A 17,378-nucleotide genomic window follows, 5' to 3' on the forward strand; every position below is an offset into this window, starting at 1 on the left:
TGGGAAGAAGCAATGCTCAACCAAACTTGGACTCAAAACACAGCCTAGAGAGTTGCCCTTGCATGGCCCCATGGGAGTCTGACAACCAATCAGAATACATTTCTTACACAGGAACAGGAAACAGAGAGGTGGGGCTGAACAGAGAGTATAAAGCCAGGAACTTTCAGCATCTTGTTCTCTTTTCTCCTTCACCCAACATCTGGAAGCATGTGATTCCCCCTTTTCTGTTCAGGAGCTCAAGCCATGTGATTCTGTCCACCATTAAACCATCTTTCCAAGCAGCCTCCATGTTTCCAGTGTCTTTTTCCCCACTTGGAACTGAACCCAGAAGGACGTTTCTTCCAACAATATGTTTAGGACCTCATATTCCACAGATAAGACTATATTGCACAATTAAAGCTGAACTGTAGCATTTTCCCACCTGCCTCCAGGTGTGCTTGAGAAGTTACCAAGGGTGACCATTTGGGAGCCCTTAGCCCTATCAGATCTGTCAGTGGCCCTGGGCAACTGATCAATAACAGATTGAACAACGGAAGTCAGGTCTGCTCCCACCCAGGCTCCATTACTTCCTGGACATAATCTCTTTCAAGGTTACAAACCATCCTTACAAGGAACAAGGAATCAGGTTTTTTTCCTTGCAGTGCCACACCTAGTTTCAACTGAAAACTTCCCCTACAACAGTTGCATTTATCAGTACTATTCTGAATTTCAGAACCAGTTGGTGCTCTTTATCAACGGCCATATGCCAAACAATTTATTTACACACTTATGGATCAGGGCTGCTACAGCTCTTTTCAATTATCAAGAGCTACTTTGCTTGAGTAGTTCTACTGCACACAGTTAATCTAGTGGATTAAATATGAAGGAACAGCCACAGTAGTAAATAATCAGTGATGCTGGGAAACTTTTATCTTAATGTAACCTGAATGTGTTTAAAAAGTGGGGGAGCCAGGATCTAAAGTTGTGGTTTAGTTTATATATTCCTCTAAACTGGTGTTTACCATATACAGGTACTCCTCGACTTGCAACCACAATTGAGCCCAAAATTTATGTTGCTAAGTGAGAAATGTGTTGAGATTTGCCCCATTTTATGACTTTCGTTGCCAGATTTGTTAAGTGAGTCACTGCAATTGTTAAGTTAGTAACATGGTGTTAAACGAAGCTGACTTTGCTTGTCAGAAGGGTCCCAAAAAGGGGATCACGTGATCCTGGGACACTGCAACAGTCGTAAGTATGAGCCAGTTGCCAAGCATCCACATTTTGATCACGTGGCCACGGGAATGCTTCAATGGTCTAAGTGTGAAAAGTTGTAACTTTGAACGGTCACTAAATGAACTGTTGTAAATCAAGGACTACCGATAAATTAAGCTACAGTTCCCAAAATCACCAGCCCACAAGAGTGTGTACTGCCTAGCAGTAATGTGAAAACGAGGCGATGCTCAGAATGGAAAGGTCAAAAAATGGTCCAAAGTATGTAGGGCAGAGTGTCCCAATTTTGGGAATTTCTAAACTAGCCATTCCTTCAATATGAGTAATCCCAGGTTAAAGATACATTCATCTTAAAAGAATTGCAGAGAGTTACTACAGTACATTCATATCCTGCATATTCTGACCCGCTTTTTTCCCCCAAGGTATGCAAAATGCCACACAATCCAAGTAAATATACCATCCATAGGAAAAGATTATTCTCCAAGGATACATGAATCATACCAAATGACATATGTAATCCTAATAAACCTGCTCCAGGAAACAACCAATTTAGAAATATTATGCAAACCCATTCAAGAAAAGTTTAACAGCATTCTGAACTTTTGTCAATAGTAATTTGAGGGTTTGGGGCTTCACACAAGATTTGATATAAAAAAGCACAACAATGTCCACTGACACGAAACAAAATATTGTGCTTTCTTTCTCTGCTAAAGGTCATTCTACTGTGCTTTTTCCCTTCTGTTCCCCCCCCCCCCTTCTCTTTTTTTATCAGTAACCATACAACAACCATCTGTGCAGCTATGAAGCCAAAATATTTCCCTAGAATTCTTCATGTTATTATTTGGTAAACTTTTTCTTTCTTTCAGTCTTTACTAAAATAATTAGAATCCATAGAATAACCTCAGAGTGGGTGCTGGATGGTAAATTATTGTGGCTTCATCCTATTTCTTTGCTTATGTATGCCTGTATATCAAATTAACTCATTAATTTATAGAACTTCTAATTTTCATTAATTCTTTTTGTCTGTTATAACCAGTGATGTGCGGTGAGGTTTATGGCTGGTGAGGCACTGACACAGTGGTGGGTTTCAAATTTTTTTAGACTTGTGGACTTCAGCTCCCAGAATTCCACAGCCAGGCATGTTCAGTTCATGCGACAGCATTTGTTTTTCTCCTTTGCGAAATAAATTTCCTTCTTTTTTTTTTCTTTTTCTTCTCCCTTCCCCTCCTCCCTCCCTCCCTCTCTCCCTCCTTCCCCCTCTCAAACACACACACACGTTGGATTGGACTATCTCTCCTACCCCCTTCCCACTCTCTCACTCACTCTTTCTCAAACAAACACACATACAAAGTTGGATTGTAGGGAAGAGCACCAGAGAGGAGACCACAGGAGGAGGCAGGAAGCCAGTCAAAGAGCCATACTGGAGCACACACACTTTCCCCCAGCCCAGAAGGATCCAGCCCAGCTTCACTGATTACAGGTTTGAAAAGGCAATGTGGCTCTGCCTGCAATCAAACTACACTTGGGGAGGGAGAGCACAAGTGAGCCAGAGTCCTTCCCTCCAGCCTTTGCCCAAAGCCCCACACCAGGAGGATGAAGTTTGAATTCCTCCCCCTCCCTCCGACCCACACGTACCTTTCCAGCTGTTTCAGAGAGGATTTCAACTCTGCTCTTGCCTCAGGTCCTCTGAAGAAGCCCCGCCCAAACGAGCGCCCTCTACTATAGGGCAGGAGAACTGCGTGCCTCACCTACCTCAGGAATTTTTAAGCTTTTAACCCTTGCTTAACTCTGCTCGAGTGATCATAAAACGCCTAAAGTCAGACTAGATGAGGCATGCAGTTCTCCTGCCTCATAGTAGAGGGCGCTTTTTAGAGGCTTTTTTAAACAGTTAAGCAGAGTCATCCACGGTGAGGCAGCAACTAGCTCAGCCTGACCTCAGCTCTCGCCTTTTTCCTTTTACATTTTTTTTCTTTTCATGATGACAGTGGTGAGGCTGTGCCTCCCCTGCCTCACCTGACTGCATGTCGCTGGTTTATAGGGTATTTACAGAGCTACTAATTTTCTATGGTAAAGTACCGTATTATTCACCCCATAAGACGCACCTGACCATAAGACGCACCTAGATTTAGAGGAGGAAAACAAGAAACAAAACATCAGGCGGAACCTGAAAGGACCAAAGATAGGTATCCTCTCATGTGCCTATTACCTGTTACCTATCAGCTCTACCTATTAACTCCTGCACTGTGGAAAAGAGACAGAAGACGCAGGCAATAACAAAGACAGAAGAAATGTACAAGTGCTTCTTATGGAGCGAAAAATATGGTAAACCTTGAGTTCAATTTGAATTATTCCAGAAAAAGAACCAGAAACATCAATTCCCTAACTAGTAGGGCAATTGTACATTAATCAGCTGTGCACCCATAACACTTCAGTTAAGTCATGGTCCCTGTCTTCCAGAATGAGGTTCGTCCTGAGATCCTTGACAATATCCCAAAGGCTTTTAAAGACTTGGCTCTTCTCCCAAACATTTGGTGGTTGGAACTCCTTGTGGGTGTTGGACATGTTTGTGTTGTTGGCGATCTTGTTACTGTTGCATGCTAGTTTTAATTGCATATTGCTCTTTTTGTTTTTATGCTTTGAGCTGACCTGAGTTGACTGGAGTGAGGGGATGCCTGTCAAATTAAATAAATAAATGCTCCTTTGTATCAGCTCTTGGCTGCATGTATGTGAGATCCAGGGGTGGGTTCTGGCTTCGGTTACTGCCAGTTCGCTCAGGGACGCCCTTTGGGAGCGTCTGCGCTATGTGCGTATGCACAGTAATAAAAAAATTGCGCATGCGCAGAAGCAAAAACAAGATGGCAGTCCTTATGGCGCCGCCGATAGAACCGGTTCAGGGGCATGGCCGGCCGAGTTAAGACCTTTTCACTCGAACAGATCCAAACTGGTAGGAACCCACCTCTGGTGACAGCAGTACTTCTACGTATATACAGAAGCTGTCCAGATTAATAGCTCCATGGTACTTCCACAGTGATGAGAGGACAATACTCTCCGACCACAAAGGACAACAGCAAAGTTGAGAGAGCAACAGGATATGATACATAGCAGATACAAAACCTGAGGGGAATACCTTGTTGTTAATGATAGAGCATGTACAATAACAAGTGTTTAAGATATATACAGAGAAAAGAAACACGAAGGCAAAACATGATTTTACATTTTCTTTCATAAAGTTTAATAGCAATTCACATCTATCAAAAAGAAACACCATCATTTTAGACATTAAAAAAGTATGCTGGAATACTTGTAGTTCTTGTAGGCAGAACTTTCTATTTTGCTGCCCCAGCAAATCTGCACACCAGGCTTATCACAGAAACATGGAAAACTGAACAATGCGTTTATACAAATTGCATAAACCTCTTAAAAATCAAATCATGGGCACCACTGGAACAGTCTTTTGAGGGTGAAGAAAAGATTCTAAGCCTTTTTATAAGAAATACTGGAATTAACTTTCAGTACACAAATTAAATTCATGCCTATGCTTGCACAGGTCTTCATCATTTAAGAAGTGTACATTATTAAAAATAGTTATTAAAAACATTTTTTCAAATATTATACTACACTATGTGAGTTATAATTATAGTAAATTAAGAGTGAGTAATGTGTGGCTTTCCAGATGTTTCTTGTCTTAGACTTTCCAGAACTTCTAACTATTGACCATGTTAGCTGCAGCTGCTGGGAATTGGGAGTTCAGCAACATCTGGAGGGCTATAATTTGCCCATTCTTTACATAAATTATTTCGAAATCCCTTCCTTTTAATCAGTAGTCACTGTCTCTTCTAGATCTAGTCCACTTCAATTTAGCATCCCATAGAATTTCCCAATCTAAATACAACAACTTGTGTGTTGCCAAAATACTGTTATTTTGCCATATTGTTACCATGATATAGTCACAAGTTAGGAATATAAATCTTTTTTTGAAAAAAAAATCTAATATGAATAAAGGAATCAAGAATTAAATGCTGTGAAAAACAGTATTGTTCCCAAAATAATCTCTAAAGACTACTGATATTCTACTTGGCGGCAACTTGGGACCCCCAAATATTTAATCAAAAGAGTCTAATTTGAATGTGAATTGATATGCAATTCTATTTAATCTGAGGTTTTGGAATGAACAGGGGGAAGGACAAGCTAACAAAAAGCTGTACTATTTTTTGTGGGATATTAAAGAAAAACATAGTGAGTGCGAAGTCCCAAAACAGGTTGGGATAAAGCTATGCTTAACGATTTATATAAAAAAAAATTGAATAAAAAGAGAGATGCATCTTCATAAGCATTCATTTTTATCTGAAAAAGTATATGAATACTAAGAAAATTGTTGGAAAGCGAAGGTTATGCATGGAGAGTGACTGAAATTGAATTTTCATACTTTAAAAAGTTGGAAAAACCTAGACCAGTGATGGCGAACCTATGGCACGCGTGTCACAGGTGGCACGTGGAGCCATTTCTCAGGGCACGTGGAGCCATTTCTCAGGGCACGTGAAGCGCTGCCCTGTCAGCTGGCCAACGCGCATGCACACGGCCAGCTGAGTTCACCTTTTAAAAAGCCATTTTTCGCCCTCCCCAGGCTCCAGAGGCTTTATAGGAGCCTGGGGAGGGCGAAAGAGCCTCCCCCGCCCTCCCAGAGGGCCTCCAGAGGCTTCAGGGACCATCCGGAGGCTTCCCTGAGGCCTTCGGAGCAAACCGGAAGTCACTTCCAGTTTGCTCGGAGGGTGGTTTTAAGCGTCCCGAAGGCTTCAGGGACCATCCGGAGGCTTCCCTGATGCCTTCGGAGCGCTTAAAACGACCCTCTGAGCAACCCGGAAGCCTCTGGACGGTCACTGAAGCCTCCGGAGGGCCTCGGGGGGGGAGGCTCTTTTCACCCTGCCCAGGCTCCTATAAAGCCTCTGGAGCCTGGGGAGGGCGAAAAAAGCATGTAAAAATGGGGGGGTCGCGTGTTGTGCGTGCATGCACACTGGGGGGGATCGCGCATTGCATTATGGGTGCGGCACGCCCGCACACGACCCCCCCTGCGCTCCCCCCACTTGTGGCACGTGAGTCAAAAAAGGTTTGCCATTGCTGACCTAGACCATCCATCCATTACTTCAGTGTATAAGCCATTCCATTTCAAGAGAACATGTGATTTACACTACATTTTAATAAGACACTAATATTTAACAAGATGAGAAACAAAAATCAGTACGAATATAACCAATCAGTAGATGTATTGCCATGTGAACATAGCATGATAGCAATGATTATGTATCCAACTGCTTTTTTGAAGATCCATATTTTACGCCTCTCCAGCAACGTAGTAAGAACAGGAGGGACATCATCAAGCAGGCTCAAGCTGAGAATCCCTGGAGATGACATTCCCTCAATAATGGGGCTCTCAACAAGCTGTCTTTCCCAGTTTTTACTGGGTTGGCAAATTCAACTCAAAGAAGGTAGTCTGTCCAAGCCTTGAGCCATACAGGACTTTAAAGCTTATAATCAGCCCACCGAATGGCATTCAGAAGTTAACTGCAGCTCCCATAGCAGCAACGTTACGTGATAAAAACATCCATAATTGGTTTGGCCACTCTGAGCTGCACCAACTGAAGCGTCTGAACAGTCTTCAAGAGAGTTCCATGTAGATCACAGCCGTAAGGTGACAAGGGCATAAGAGAGTAAAGCCTCTTGATTCAGGAAATATCACAACTGACACACAAAATACAACTGTGCAAAAGGCCTCCCTGGCCATTGCCTGAGCCTGCTGTTCAAGCAGAAGCCATAAGTTAAAGCAGATCCCCCCAGGTTATGGGTCAGCTCTGCTTAGGGGGGGGGGGGGGTGCCACCTTCCAAGTCAACTTCCAAATCCTTTGAGTTCTGTCTTAACAATTTTCATCCCCCCTGTTTTGATAGCATTCAGTGGCCCAGCAGACAATCTTGTGGCTCAGTTTTCCTAACAGGGACTGAGTCTCTTTAATGCTGTTCAGTTATTCATAAATGCAGTAAGAGTGGAGAAGAAAGCTTGTTTTACTGGTCTTACTGCCACAGTAAATGCTAGAATGACCTCTTATCCGTGTTCAGTTAAGTTCATCATTTCTCTTTACACAAGTGTTGCTCTAAGCATGTCTTCTGTCACTAGCGGTGGGATTAACTTACCTTCCCTACCGGTTCACAAATGTGAGCGCGTGCATGTGCAGACGCTCGTGCATTACATTGGGGCGGGTGGGCGGAGCCTCCCACAGCTGCCGCTACCAGTTCGCCCGAACCGGAGAGAACCGGCTGAATACCACCTCTGTCTGTCACTCTATTTTCATGGATCAGCAACAAAGGAGAGATTGCTCAGAAGCCATTCACCAAGCACTGTTGTCAGTTAGGTATCTAGCTATGTCAGATGGAGGTGGTACATCCATCCTTGTTCTCCTTGATCTTTCATTGGCTTTCACTACTTCATGACTATAGTATCCTCTGGGGACTGGAGGTGGGGAACACTAGTGGTTTGCTTCTTTTCTCTGGGGCTGATTTCAACCAGTGTTGTTTGAAGGGGGAATAGATTTTTTTCCACGCCTTTCCTCTGTGGGGGAATTATGTGCCATCAAGTTGCTGTTTTCTCCCAATAACCATTTAGATATTAGGGCACTGGAGGATTTTACTCGCTCTTCCTTCTTCTATATCTACAGTATATGGAATTTCTGGGTAAGATCATCTACTGCTTTGGATTTGGTCTCATCAGTATAGGTAGTTCTCGAGGTACGACGGCCCTTTTACGACTATCTGAAGTTATGAATGCACCCTCAAAATGTACTTACAACAGGAGTTCAAAATTGCAACCAACAAGAAGGCTATGCAGTCATGTGACCTGGATTCAGTCACTTCTGAGGTAGCAGCCATTTTTAAATCTGCAACTCCTTTTGGGACCCAGAAATCACCTGTGGTTACAACAGGCGATTTTTGAGATCCATGTGGTTGTGTGCATTTTTCCCCCATCAGAGACTTTGCAGCTAGCATGCTTTTATTTTTCTCCTCATTGATGCCCTGTGGAGGACTAGAGGAGTGAATCTCTTGTGGCTGTTCTTGTTGCTTCTTTCGTTGCTATTGCCTTGAGGACTGGAGGACTGTAATTGCTTTTGTAAGTGCTTTAAAATTTTCTTTTACATTATAGTGCTGAGCGTGTTTGTAAGTACTTTACAAAATACTGTGCTTATTTGTAAGCATTTTACAAAGCTGAAGACTTTTTTCATTACTGTATTTGTGTTTGCTTTGGAATTACTTCCAGAAATAATAGCCAGCGTCTAGAGAAAGCAGATTCAATAACTGTAAAGTTCCTTTGCATTCTAATGCATTCGTGTTTGCATGTGCTTTGAGATTGCTTGCAGAAAGTTCCTTTGCAGGATCCAATCTATGTCAGTGACCGAGATCAGAGGTTTAATCTTTTGAGCTTTCAGACTTGTACTGGAGCCCATCCTCAGGGAACTTCTCACTCACCAGAATTTTCCTTTGCATTCTACTTTACTGTGTTTGTGTTAGCTTTGTGGATTAGTGTGTACTATTGTAGATTGCTTGTAGAACAGCTGATGGTTGGGTGGCAGTGGTTCCCTCCAGAGGCTCCACCCCAATTTAAGTCCAGGGTGGAGGCCCTACGGTTTGGAAGCAGAAGGCTGCCTTGCCTTGCCAGAAGAGCTGATAGGCAGGCAGAAGCGGTTTCCCCCAGAGGCTCCACACCAGGAACCATGCAAAATCTCTAAACCTCTTGGTTCATTTAATGATCGCACAGGTCATTTAACGAACTGAAGCAATCAGCAAGCCTGATCTTCATTCACCCAATGGCATGGTTGATTTGCTTAATGAGCACGGTTGTAACAATGAGGCTTATTCATTTTACAACAGTTTTGACTTACGACCCTAATGGGCGGGCTCCATTAGGGTCATACTTCAAGGACTACATAATGCTTGTGGGTATTTGGACCACCAAGGTCTGAGAATGTACCATCTTTAAGCTTGCATGGGGTAGCACTTCTGCATTCGAGAGTGACACACGATCTGGGAGTCTTCCTGGACTCGCAGTTCCTGCTTCTTGAGCAGAGAGAAACTGCGGGTAGGAAGGCCTTTGCTCGAATTTATCCGGTGCCCCCCTTTCCTGGATCAGGTGGCCCTTCAGTCACTTACTCACCTTGGTCACCTCGCTGCTTTACTATTGCAAGGCACTCTAGTTTGCTCATGTAACATTTCCATTCCACAAGCTGCACTCATTGCCTGTTTGCTTTCCAGTGCAAGGCAAGGTACTGGTTGTTATGTGCAAAGCCTACATGGCATAGAGCCTGGTTACCTGAGGCACTGTTTATCCCCTACAACACAGGTGTCAAACTCGATCATGTCATGTGACATCATGTGAGGTTTTCCCTTGGTGGAGTCAGGGTGGATGTGGCTTGCACGTGATGCATCCAGCCCACGGGCCACCAGTTTGACATCCCTGCCCTACCTACAAGAGGTGCTTTGATCCAGCAGGATTGGCAAACTTTATTTCCCTCAATTGAACCATGTCACCTATCAGCACTCTGGAAGAAAGCCTGTTCTTTCATAGCACCTGCCCTTTGGAATGAGGTTCTCCCAACTTCTAGATGGGCATTTTGGGTGAAGACCTGATTCTTTACCTAGGCCTTTGGCTAGAAAAGGGGGGTGGTTCCCCTTTTGTGGAATGGATATGTTTGCTGCTGCTTGTTTTGTCCTTTTTGATTCTTCTTTCATTGTGGCCTTGTTATTAGGGACTTCTCCGGGTGCCATCCACTAAGCAGTGCCAGAGGGCGGTGCCCAGGAGTAGGGCCTTCTCTGTGATGGGCCCAGCCCTCTGGAATGACCTTCCCCCGGATATTAGGATTACCACCGACCTCCGCTCCTTCCGTTCAAAACTCAAGACCCACCTTTTTCAACTAGCAGGCCTGGCTCAACCATAGCTCCATTTTATTCCTCCTGGCAATTTTTAAACTTGTAATCTCCATTGGGGTTTTAATTTTAACTTATTTTAATATTTCTATGTTATTATAATGACTGTATTGTTTTATACCTCCTCCGTACAATGTGTAATTTTATAATATGTGTTTTTATTTATTGTACGCCGCCCCGAGTCCCTTTGTGGAGAGGGAGCGGCTAACAAATTTAATAAATAAATAAATAAATAAATAAATAAATAAATAAATAAATAAATTATTGTTTAATAATTTTCATATTTTTTGTGAGATGACCCAGAGTTGTTGGGAGTTGGATGGTGTATAAATTGAGTCAAATAAATAAATAATAAAGTTGAGGTTTGATTAACACATTGAAATCTGTATATTACAATATACATCTCAGAAAAGCCATCATTTGACCTCATTAATCTTCCCGCTAACAAACCATAGCATGATAAATGTACAAATTACTCTGAGGGAAAACCTTATTAATTAAATTCATCACAATCTACCAGCTCAAGCAAGAAATTGGCATCCCCCTCTACGTCTTAATTCAACACTGAGTTAAATGAATCCCAATACTGTTTGCTAATAAATTCATGTCTGAACAATGTATGCAACTACAGAAGTTTCAAGGCAAAGCTGTGACTCACCTTAAATATATCAGGCTCCTCAATATCCAGAACTTCTTCATTAAGCTGGCTGTTCCAACTGGAATATCGCCTGTTATTTGTAGCACTTGGTGTAAAAAGCCAAATTACACAGGTAGCAACAATAAATCCAATAGCAATTCCCAAGAAAAGTCCACTGAAGTAACTAGGGAGAGGAAGTATAAGGTAACCATAGATCGACATGGTGAGAAAGTACAGTGTCTTCATCGGAAGCCTAACTTGTGGTGCTGGTAGTTCAATTCCACCTTCACTTCTAATTAGTGTAGAAGTTTCCTCTTGTACCTCTATCTTCTCCAGGCTCTCCAATTGTTGGTTTTCTCTGTCATCCTCTATTAAGCAGAAGTCCTCAGAATACAACTCGCAGAACTCTTCATCTTCCTTACTTGCCAGGGCGGACAGGGAGCAACGTTCAAGTACCAGAGAAGTCTTAGAACTAGAATCCTTTGTGCTTAAGAACGGGGAGCTTCTAGGCTCAATTTCTTTTGCGTGTCCTTCAGTGGCTTGGGTTTTGGTACTCTTATTTACACTAGAATTACTTCCATAGACGTCTCCTTCCGAATCACATTCCTCTTCCTTTATACTATAGTTATTATTGCTTTCCAAATGTCCATTTAAGCTGGAGAGACTGGAGAGTTCTGAAGCACTTGAAGATAAAGCTTTGGGCCTGTGGCTGCTGCTCTCATCACTCATTATTTTGCTGAAGAGCTGAAAAGGCTCATAAATCACTTCTGAAAATCGCCTCTTTGTGTTCTCAATTTTAGCTTCCATTTCGGGTACTTTAAAAAAGGAGCGAGTGTCCGGAGATGTCAAGGGAGACGAGGGAGCTGTTTTGGAATCACTACCTGTGCTTTGAGGCTGGGTGAACTGTTTGAAGAGGTGCAAGTTCAATTTAGAGTCAGGTGGTTTGAACGACACCGTTTCTGGTTCCTGCTTAGAAGTGTCTGTGGACAGAGACTTCACCAGAGTTTTCATTAACTGTCTGTGTCTCGTGGGTAGAGACGGCTCTTTTGGTTCAATGTCTGTGGAAAGGGATTTGACTAAGCTCATGAAAGGCTTTGAGCTAGTCACAGTGGTTGGCGTGCTAGACAAGACATGTGACTTGGAAGGGGAGGACAAAGGAGACGATGAAAGGCTGGTTCTCAGTTCTGAAGGCAATGCCACACCAAGTGGGCTAGAGGCTTGGCCCAAATCTGAGGAGGGTGATGCAGCCAATGGCACCACACTAAACCCTTGGGACTCAGTTGGCAGAACTGTGGGAGATGCAGCCACAAAAAGCGAGGTAGTGGGAACAAAAGAGTTCTGCTCACCATGATCAAAGCATAGGTCTTCCTTAGCTTCAAGTGCAGTTACAATGCTTTGGTCATCAGGTGTCTCAGGAGGAGACTCCGTACACTTTTCTTCTTCTTCCTCCTCCTCCTCCTCCTTCCCAAATGCCGAGAAATGAATGGTGATGGTTTCTCGGGAAATGGATCGCTGAACCTGCACTTTTGGCGCTGGCTGCTTTGAGGACATTTCACTGGTTTTCTCTGCATGGCTAATGTTCAGACTTGTCATTGCAGGTCCCAGAGATACACCAGGGTCTAGAAGAGGAAGCCAAACATAAATTAGACTGAAACTTTTAAATGTTACACAAGATAATACTTGTACAGATAGTCCTTGACTTACAACCACAATTGAGCCCAACATTTCTATTGCTAAGACAGTTGCTAAGTGAATTTTGCCCCATTTTATGGCCCTTCTTGACACAATTGATAAGTGAATCACTGTAGTTAAGTTAGTAACACAGTTGTTAAATGAATCTGGCTTCCCTATTGATGTTGCTTATCAGAAATTTGCAAAATGAGATTGTATGATTCCGGAATACTGCAACCATTATAAATACATGCAGGTTGTCAAACATCTTAATTTTGATCAGTGCTGTTGTAACTTTGATCAGTCACTAAGCTAAGTTGGTTATAAGTCAAGGACTACCTGTCTAACTATAAGTTAGCAAGTGTACATACATTGGAAAAACAAAACAACCACTTCACAAATGTATGCCACAACATAGGAGAATAAAACCATCCGGATAAATTCAGCAGTTTATCTGTATTTGAAAGACAAGCTTCACTATTTTGAAGACAGCAAAGTCCACATTCTAGACAATGAGGACAGCTGAGATCAAAGGGGGTCAAAGAGGCTATCTATGTTAAGATTTAACAGCCTTTCCTCAATAGAGGGGAGGGCTACAACACCATTTATCTCCTGTTTACAACCCAGACCTTTCAGCAGTTCTAAGAAGGTTCCACACCCATTTGCACTATTCAGGTGACCTTGAAGGCACAGATAAACCTCCAAATGGCTTCAACGATTCCCAGAGAGAGTGCTAATGAGCAGATGACTGCAAGGACTATAAATCCTTCCATTCTCCACCATTCAATCAGAACTGAAGAAGCTTCTTGGATGAGAAGCAAAACATCTTCAAGCAAAACAAAGAAAGTAGTTGCCTTTTTAAAAAGCATTATGACCTAGACAACAAAGAATATCCACAGACATTTAGTAAGAAGAAAGTATCAGCCTCTAGCACTCCTACATATTTCACCTAATAGGAAAAATAATTAGAGAGAGCCTAAAGGTGGCTAATGGCAAAAGGAACATAAATGGTTGCATTACAAAAGCTGAAGAATATTTTTTAAAAAACTCCATTTGGGTTAGTTTAAAGCCTTTGTATTAAAACTGTGAAGAAGATACCAAGTGAAGTGAAAAGAAAAAGTGGCTGACAAATGGACCCATCATAACTGAAAAGGCATTAAAAATGGATTCCCATATGTTTAAAAGTTAAGAAATGAAGACTATGCAGCTTGCACTACGGTGGTGCAGTGGTTAGAATGCAGAATTGCACGTGCTTACTCTGCTCACACTGCCAGGAATTCGATTCCTTCAGTCCTGACCGGCTGAAGTTTGACTCAGCTTTCCATCCTTCCGAAGTCAGTAAAATGAGGACCCAGATTGTTGGGGGCAATAGGCTGAATCTGTAAACCACTTACAGAGGGCTGTAAAGCACTGTGAAGTGGTATATAAGTCTAAGTTCTATTGCTTGGATTGAAGACATATTATAGTATAAAAATATACAAGCTATTCCAAATTGATTCGATGCACTTGAAGAAAAGTCTATGTACGGTTGTTGATAAGGGGTAAAAAATAAACGGAGTTTAAGGAATTCCATAGTGTATATACATACTTGAGCAATTCTGCATTATTATTTCGGCAGTAAAAATATTTGGGTAGATAATACATTATAAAAATGAAAATTGTAATAAGTTGATTATTTGCCCCTCCAACTTGTCAGTCAGGATACTTACAGTTCTGTGATAGTACTATTCATTCCAGAGATTATAATGTCCAGCAGTTCAATTTATTAATCAAAGAGTTCAAATATCAAATATTTTCTATTCTTTATCTGAACATTAATCATCTACTTCCCCAGAGGATGTGACTGATGGACCACAACCCAAAATCAGGACCACCACACAACTGGCAAGACCATATGATCTCCAAGAGTGCATGGGTATCATTACTATTTATAGTAAGAAATTCTTAATTTTAAATTAACATTGCATTGGTGTGAACAATTTATCTTTATTTTTCCTGATTTTCTGCTATAAGACTTCAATGGGTGATTCCAAGCTCTCCCTTGTGCGACTATATACATGACAAAATTCTCTCCCTGATCTTTCTCTAAATCAGGGGTTCTCAAACTCAAGGCCCAGGGGCCAAATCCGGCCCACAGAATACTTAGAGCTGGCCCACTGGGCTGCCCTGGAAACAGTGAAGGACCAGTGAGCAGTGCTTCTGCCAGCCTAAATGGGTTCCTGAGCTCTGTTTTCAGCTGCCATGGCCTCCTGCAACCCTCTGCCAGTGAAAATGGAGAGGCCCTCCCGAGTTCCGTTTTCACTGGCAGAGGGTTGCAGGAGGCCGTGGCAGCCGAAAATTGGAGCCCAGGAGCTCATTTTCCCTGGCAGAAGCACTCAGGCCACCACAGGCACCACCGACACGAGTGACGTCGAGCTGGTCACACCCATCCTGTTTTCGCTGGCAGAAGCACCACACGCTGATCCTTCGCTGTTTCTAGGGCAGCCTGGAGGTCAAACACAACCCTGATGTGGCCCTCAATGAATTCGAGTTTGACACCTCTCCTCTAAACTATGCCTAATCTAATACACCTGAGAAAATACAGCATGTCTACTTTGTTTGCATTCCTGATTTAATTTTGTAATTTTCCATTTGAAGATACCTTTATAGGTTTTGTTAAGTAGTGTTGTGGCCTGCCAGCAGCCAGCGAAGCTGGAAGCAGATTCGGACAGTGAGGCGGTTGGGGAGGAACATGGGCCAGTCCTGGAGTCTGGGGAAGGCTCTGATGAGGGCTCTTTGTCGGAGGCAGAGAGGGGGCCAGAGCTGTATGCCAGTTATCAGCTGCCTTCAGAGTCAGACATCAGTGAGGAAGACAAGCCTGGAGCCTGTTTCCAGTGTACGCATGCGCAGAGTTGCCAGACGAAGGGAACAGCTAAAGAACAAGGGTCGACTTGGGAGTAAGGCCACAGGTGGACAATGAATGGCTCCTCCCAGAGGACATAAAAGAAGAGCAAAAGGGGAGTGGAGTTTGCAGGAGACAATTAGTCCACTTAATTGGTTCAAGACTCCTTGCCAAGTTTTGCAGATATCAGCCTGTCAGCTTTCCAAGCCAGATAAGGTCTGTAACTGTAAATCCTCCTTTGAAAGACTTTGCTGGATGTGAATGAGCAGAATTCACAGTAAATTGATAAAAGGGGTTTTGTCGGGACAAGGAGTTGCTTGTCCCGGCATGCTCTTGGGAAGCCTAGATCAGAACAAGCAGTATGACAGTAAGCGATTAGTAGTAAGTGACTTCAGAGATAGGGTATTGCAGCCCATTAAGATTCTGTGAAGGAATTTCTAATATGAAATTAATTTAATTAGATTTAGTGATGGTCATAGTCCGTTGATTTTTCTGTGCCACTAGTGGGACATTAATACCACAAGTACTCCCTCCACTGCTAGCAGTCTTAAAATCAGAATGCTGAACTCTTGGTTTAATCCATAGTGTCCTATGATATGAAAGATCAATAGTACCAGAGAGTGATAATAAAGATTTTCTGCAATGTTTTTAAAGGAGAAAGGGGGCCTGGTAGAGTTTTCAAATTGCAAAATCAGGAGCTACAATTTTTTTTTAAAAAAAATCCAACATTGGATAGCAGCTTATTGAGGTAGACATGCATACTTGATACTTGTGAAAGAAGCCAGGGTCTGATGCAAACAGGACAGGAAGCCATAGCCCAGATGACACAGAATTAAATTGACTGGCTCAAATGACAGCAAAGAAGTGACACAAATATATATATTCTCTCTTTATTCGTTCAAACTATATGCTGAATATATTTTCAAGGATGTTGGATTGGAAGAAGATGAGAGTGGTTTTAAAATTAGAGGAAGAAACATCATGGTGCCATGTTGATGACACCATACTGATAAGAGCTGGGAATGTGAATAATTTGTAAGATCTAGTCATTTTCCTCTTCGATTTTTTGGATTTTAACCGCCACTTTATCCATTTGATGAACATCTTCAACTTCTCCGTCATATTTTGCTGTTAAATGCACTAAGTCATTCAACTTCTTCTCTATCCTCTCATATGTATTTGATAATTTCTGTATTTCTGAGAATATCTTTTGCAGACTTAAAACTTCTTTCTCCTGTTGAAATTGTGCCATTATCTCCAACTAATAAACACTGCTATTCTAGCTTAAAAGGTTTTAACAAAGATTAAGCTTAGAAGGTTTTAACAAAGATTAAATATCGATTCACAATAATCATTACATTTTCACCTTCCTCTGGTTAGAAATACTTCAAAGGAACATCTGTGTGCTTTTCTTCTTATCACTCTCTATAAACAAGCAGTAAGACCTTGAAGTACCAAGCCAAGATAATCAGTGAAAGAAAATAAAGTGTTTTGTTTCCAATACACAAAACTCTAGCCTCCGAAGTAGCTGTGTTATTGTTACAAAGTTGCAATTTTTTTAAAAATACCTTTTTTGTATTTCAAGTTGAAAAGACAGTTCAATTCTTAAATGAGTTAGAAAAACACCCACAGTAATGAAAGAGGAGAAGTGGCAAAAGTGTCGACTGCGATCTCAGAGCATTCAGTTCGCACATCGTGTTGTCATGACTTCGGCTCCTCCCCGCCAAATGAATATAAAGAAACTAAAATTGCTGATATTTATGGTGATTGGTTTGTCTCTGAAAATGGAAAGAGTGGAACACTGAAAGAGGAATTAAATGGAGGGGAAACCTACCCCGGATGGCAAGATACAGGAGAAGAAAAAATAAAAGAATTTATGGATTTAAAGAGAGAAATTTTATTAGCAATATCATTGATAACACTACCGACAATCAAAGATAAGCTGATTAAGGAAACAGAAGAAGGGCATCGAAATTACATGAGAGATTTTATAAGCAAGGAGTTGCTAAGAGGAGT

The 17,378-nt window shown here is 42.0% G+C and overlaps 1 protein-coding gene across 3 annotated transcripts in view; it reads right to left on the bottom strand.

Moving 5' to 3' along the window:
- Positions 1 to 17,378, bottom strand: part of TEX2 (testis expressed 2) — a 126,633-nt gene that overhangs the window by 43,856 nt on the left and 65,399 nt on the right. For all 3 annotated transcript variants that reach the window (XM_081933578.1, XM_081933576.1, XM_081933577.1), the window contains exon 2: positions 10,832 to 12,429. In XM_081933578.1, coding sequence (XP_081789704.1) covers positions 10,832 to 12,403 — 1,572 coding nt within the window. In that variant the 5' untranslated portion in view covers positions 12,404 to 12,429. The remainder of the gene's footprint in view (positions 1 to 10,831; positions 12,430 to 17,378) is intronic.

The sequence above is a fragment of the Natrix helvetica genome (assembly GCF_964273705.1).
Source record: "Natrix helvetica genome assembly, chromosome: 1".
NCBI lineage: Eukaryota > Metazoa > Chordata > Lepidosauria > Squamata > Natricidae > Natrix > Natrix helvetica.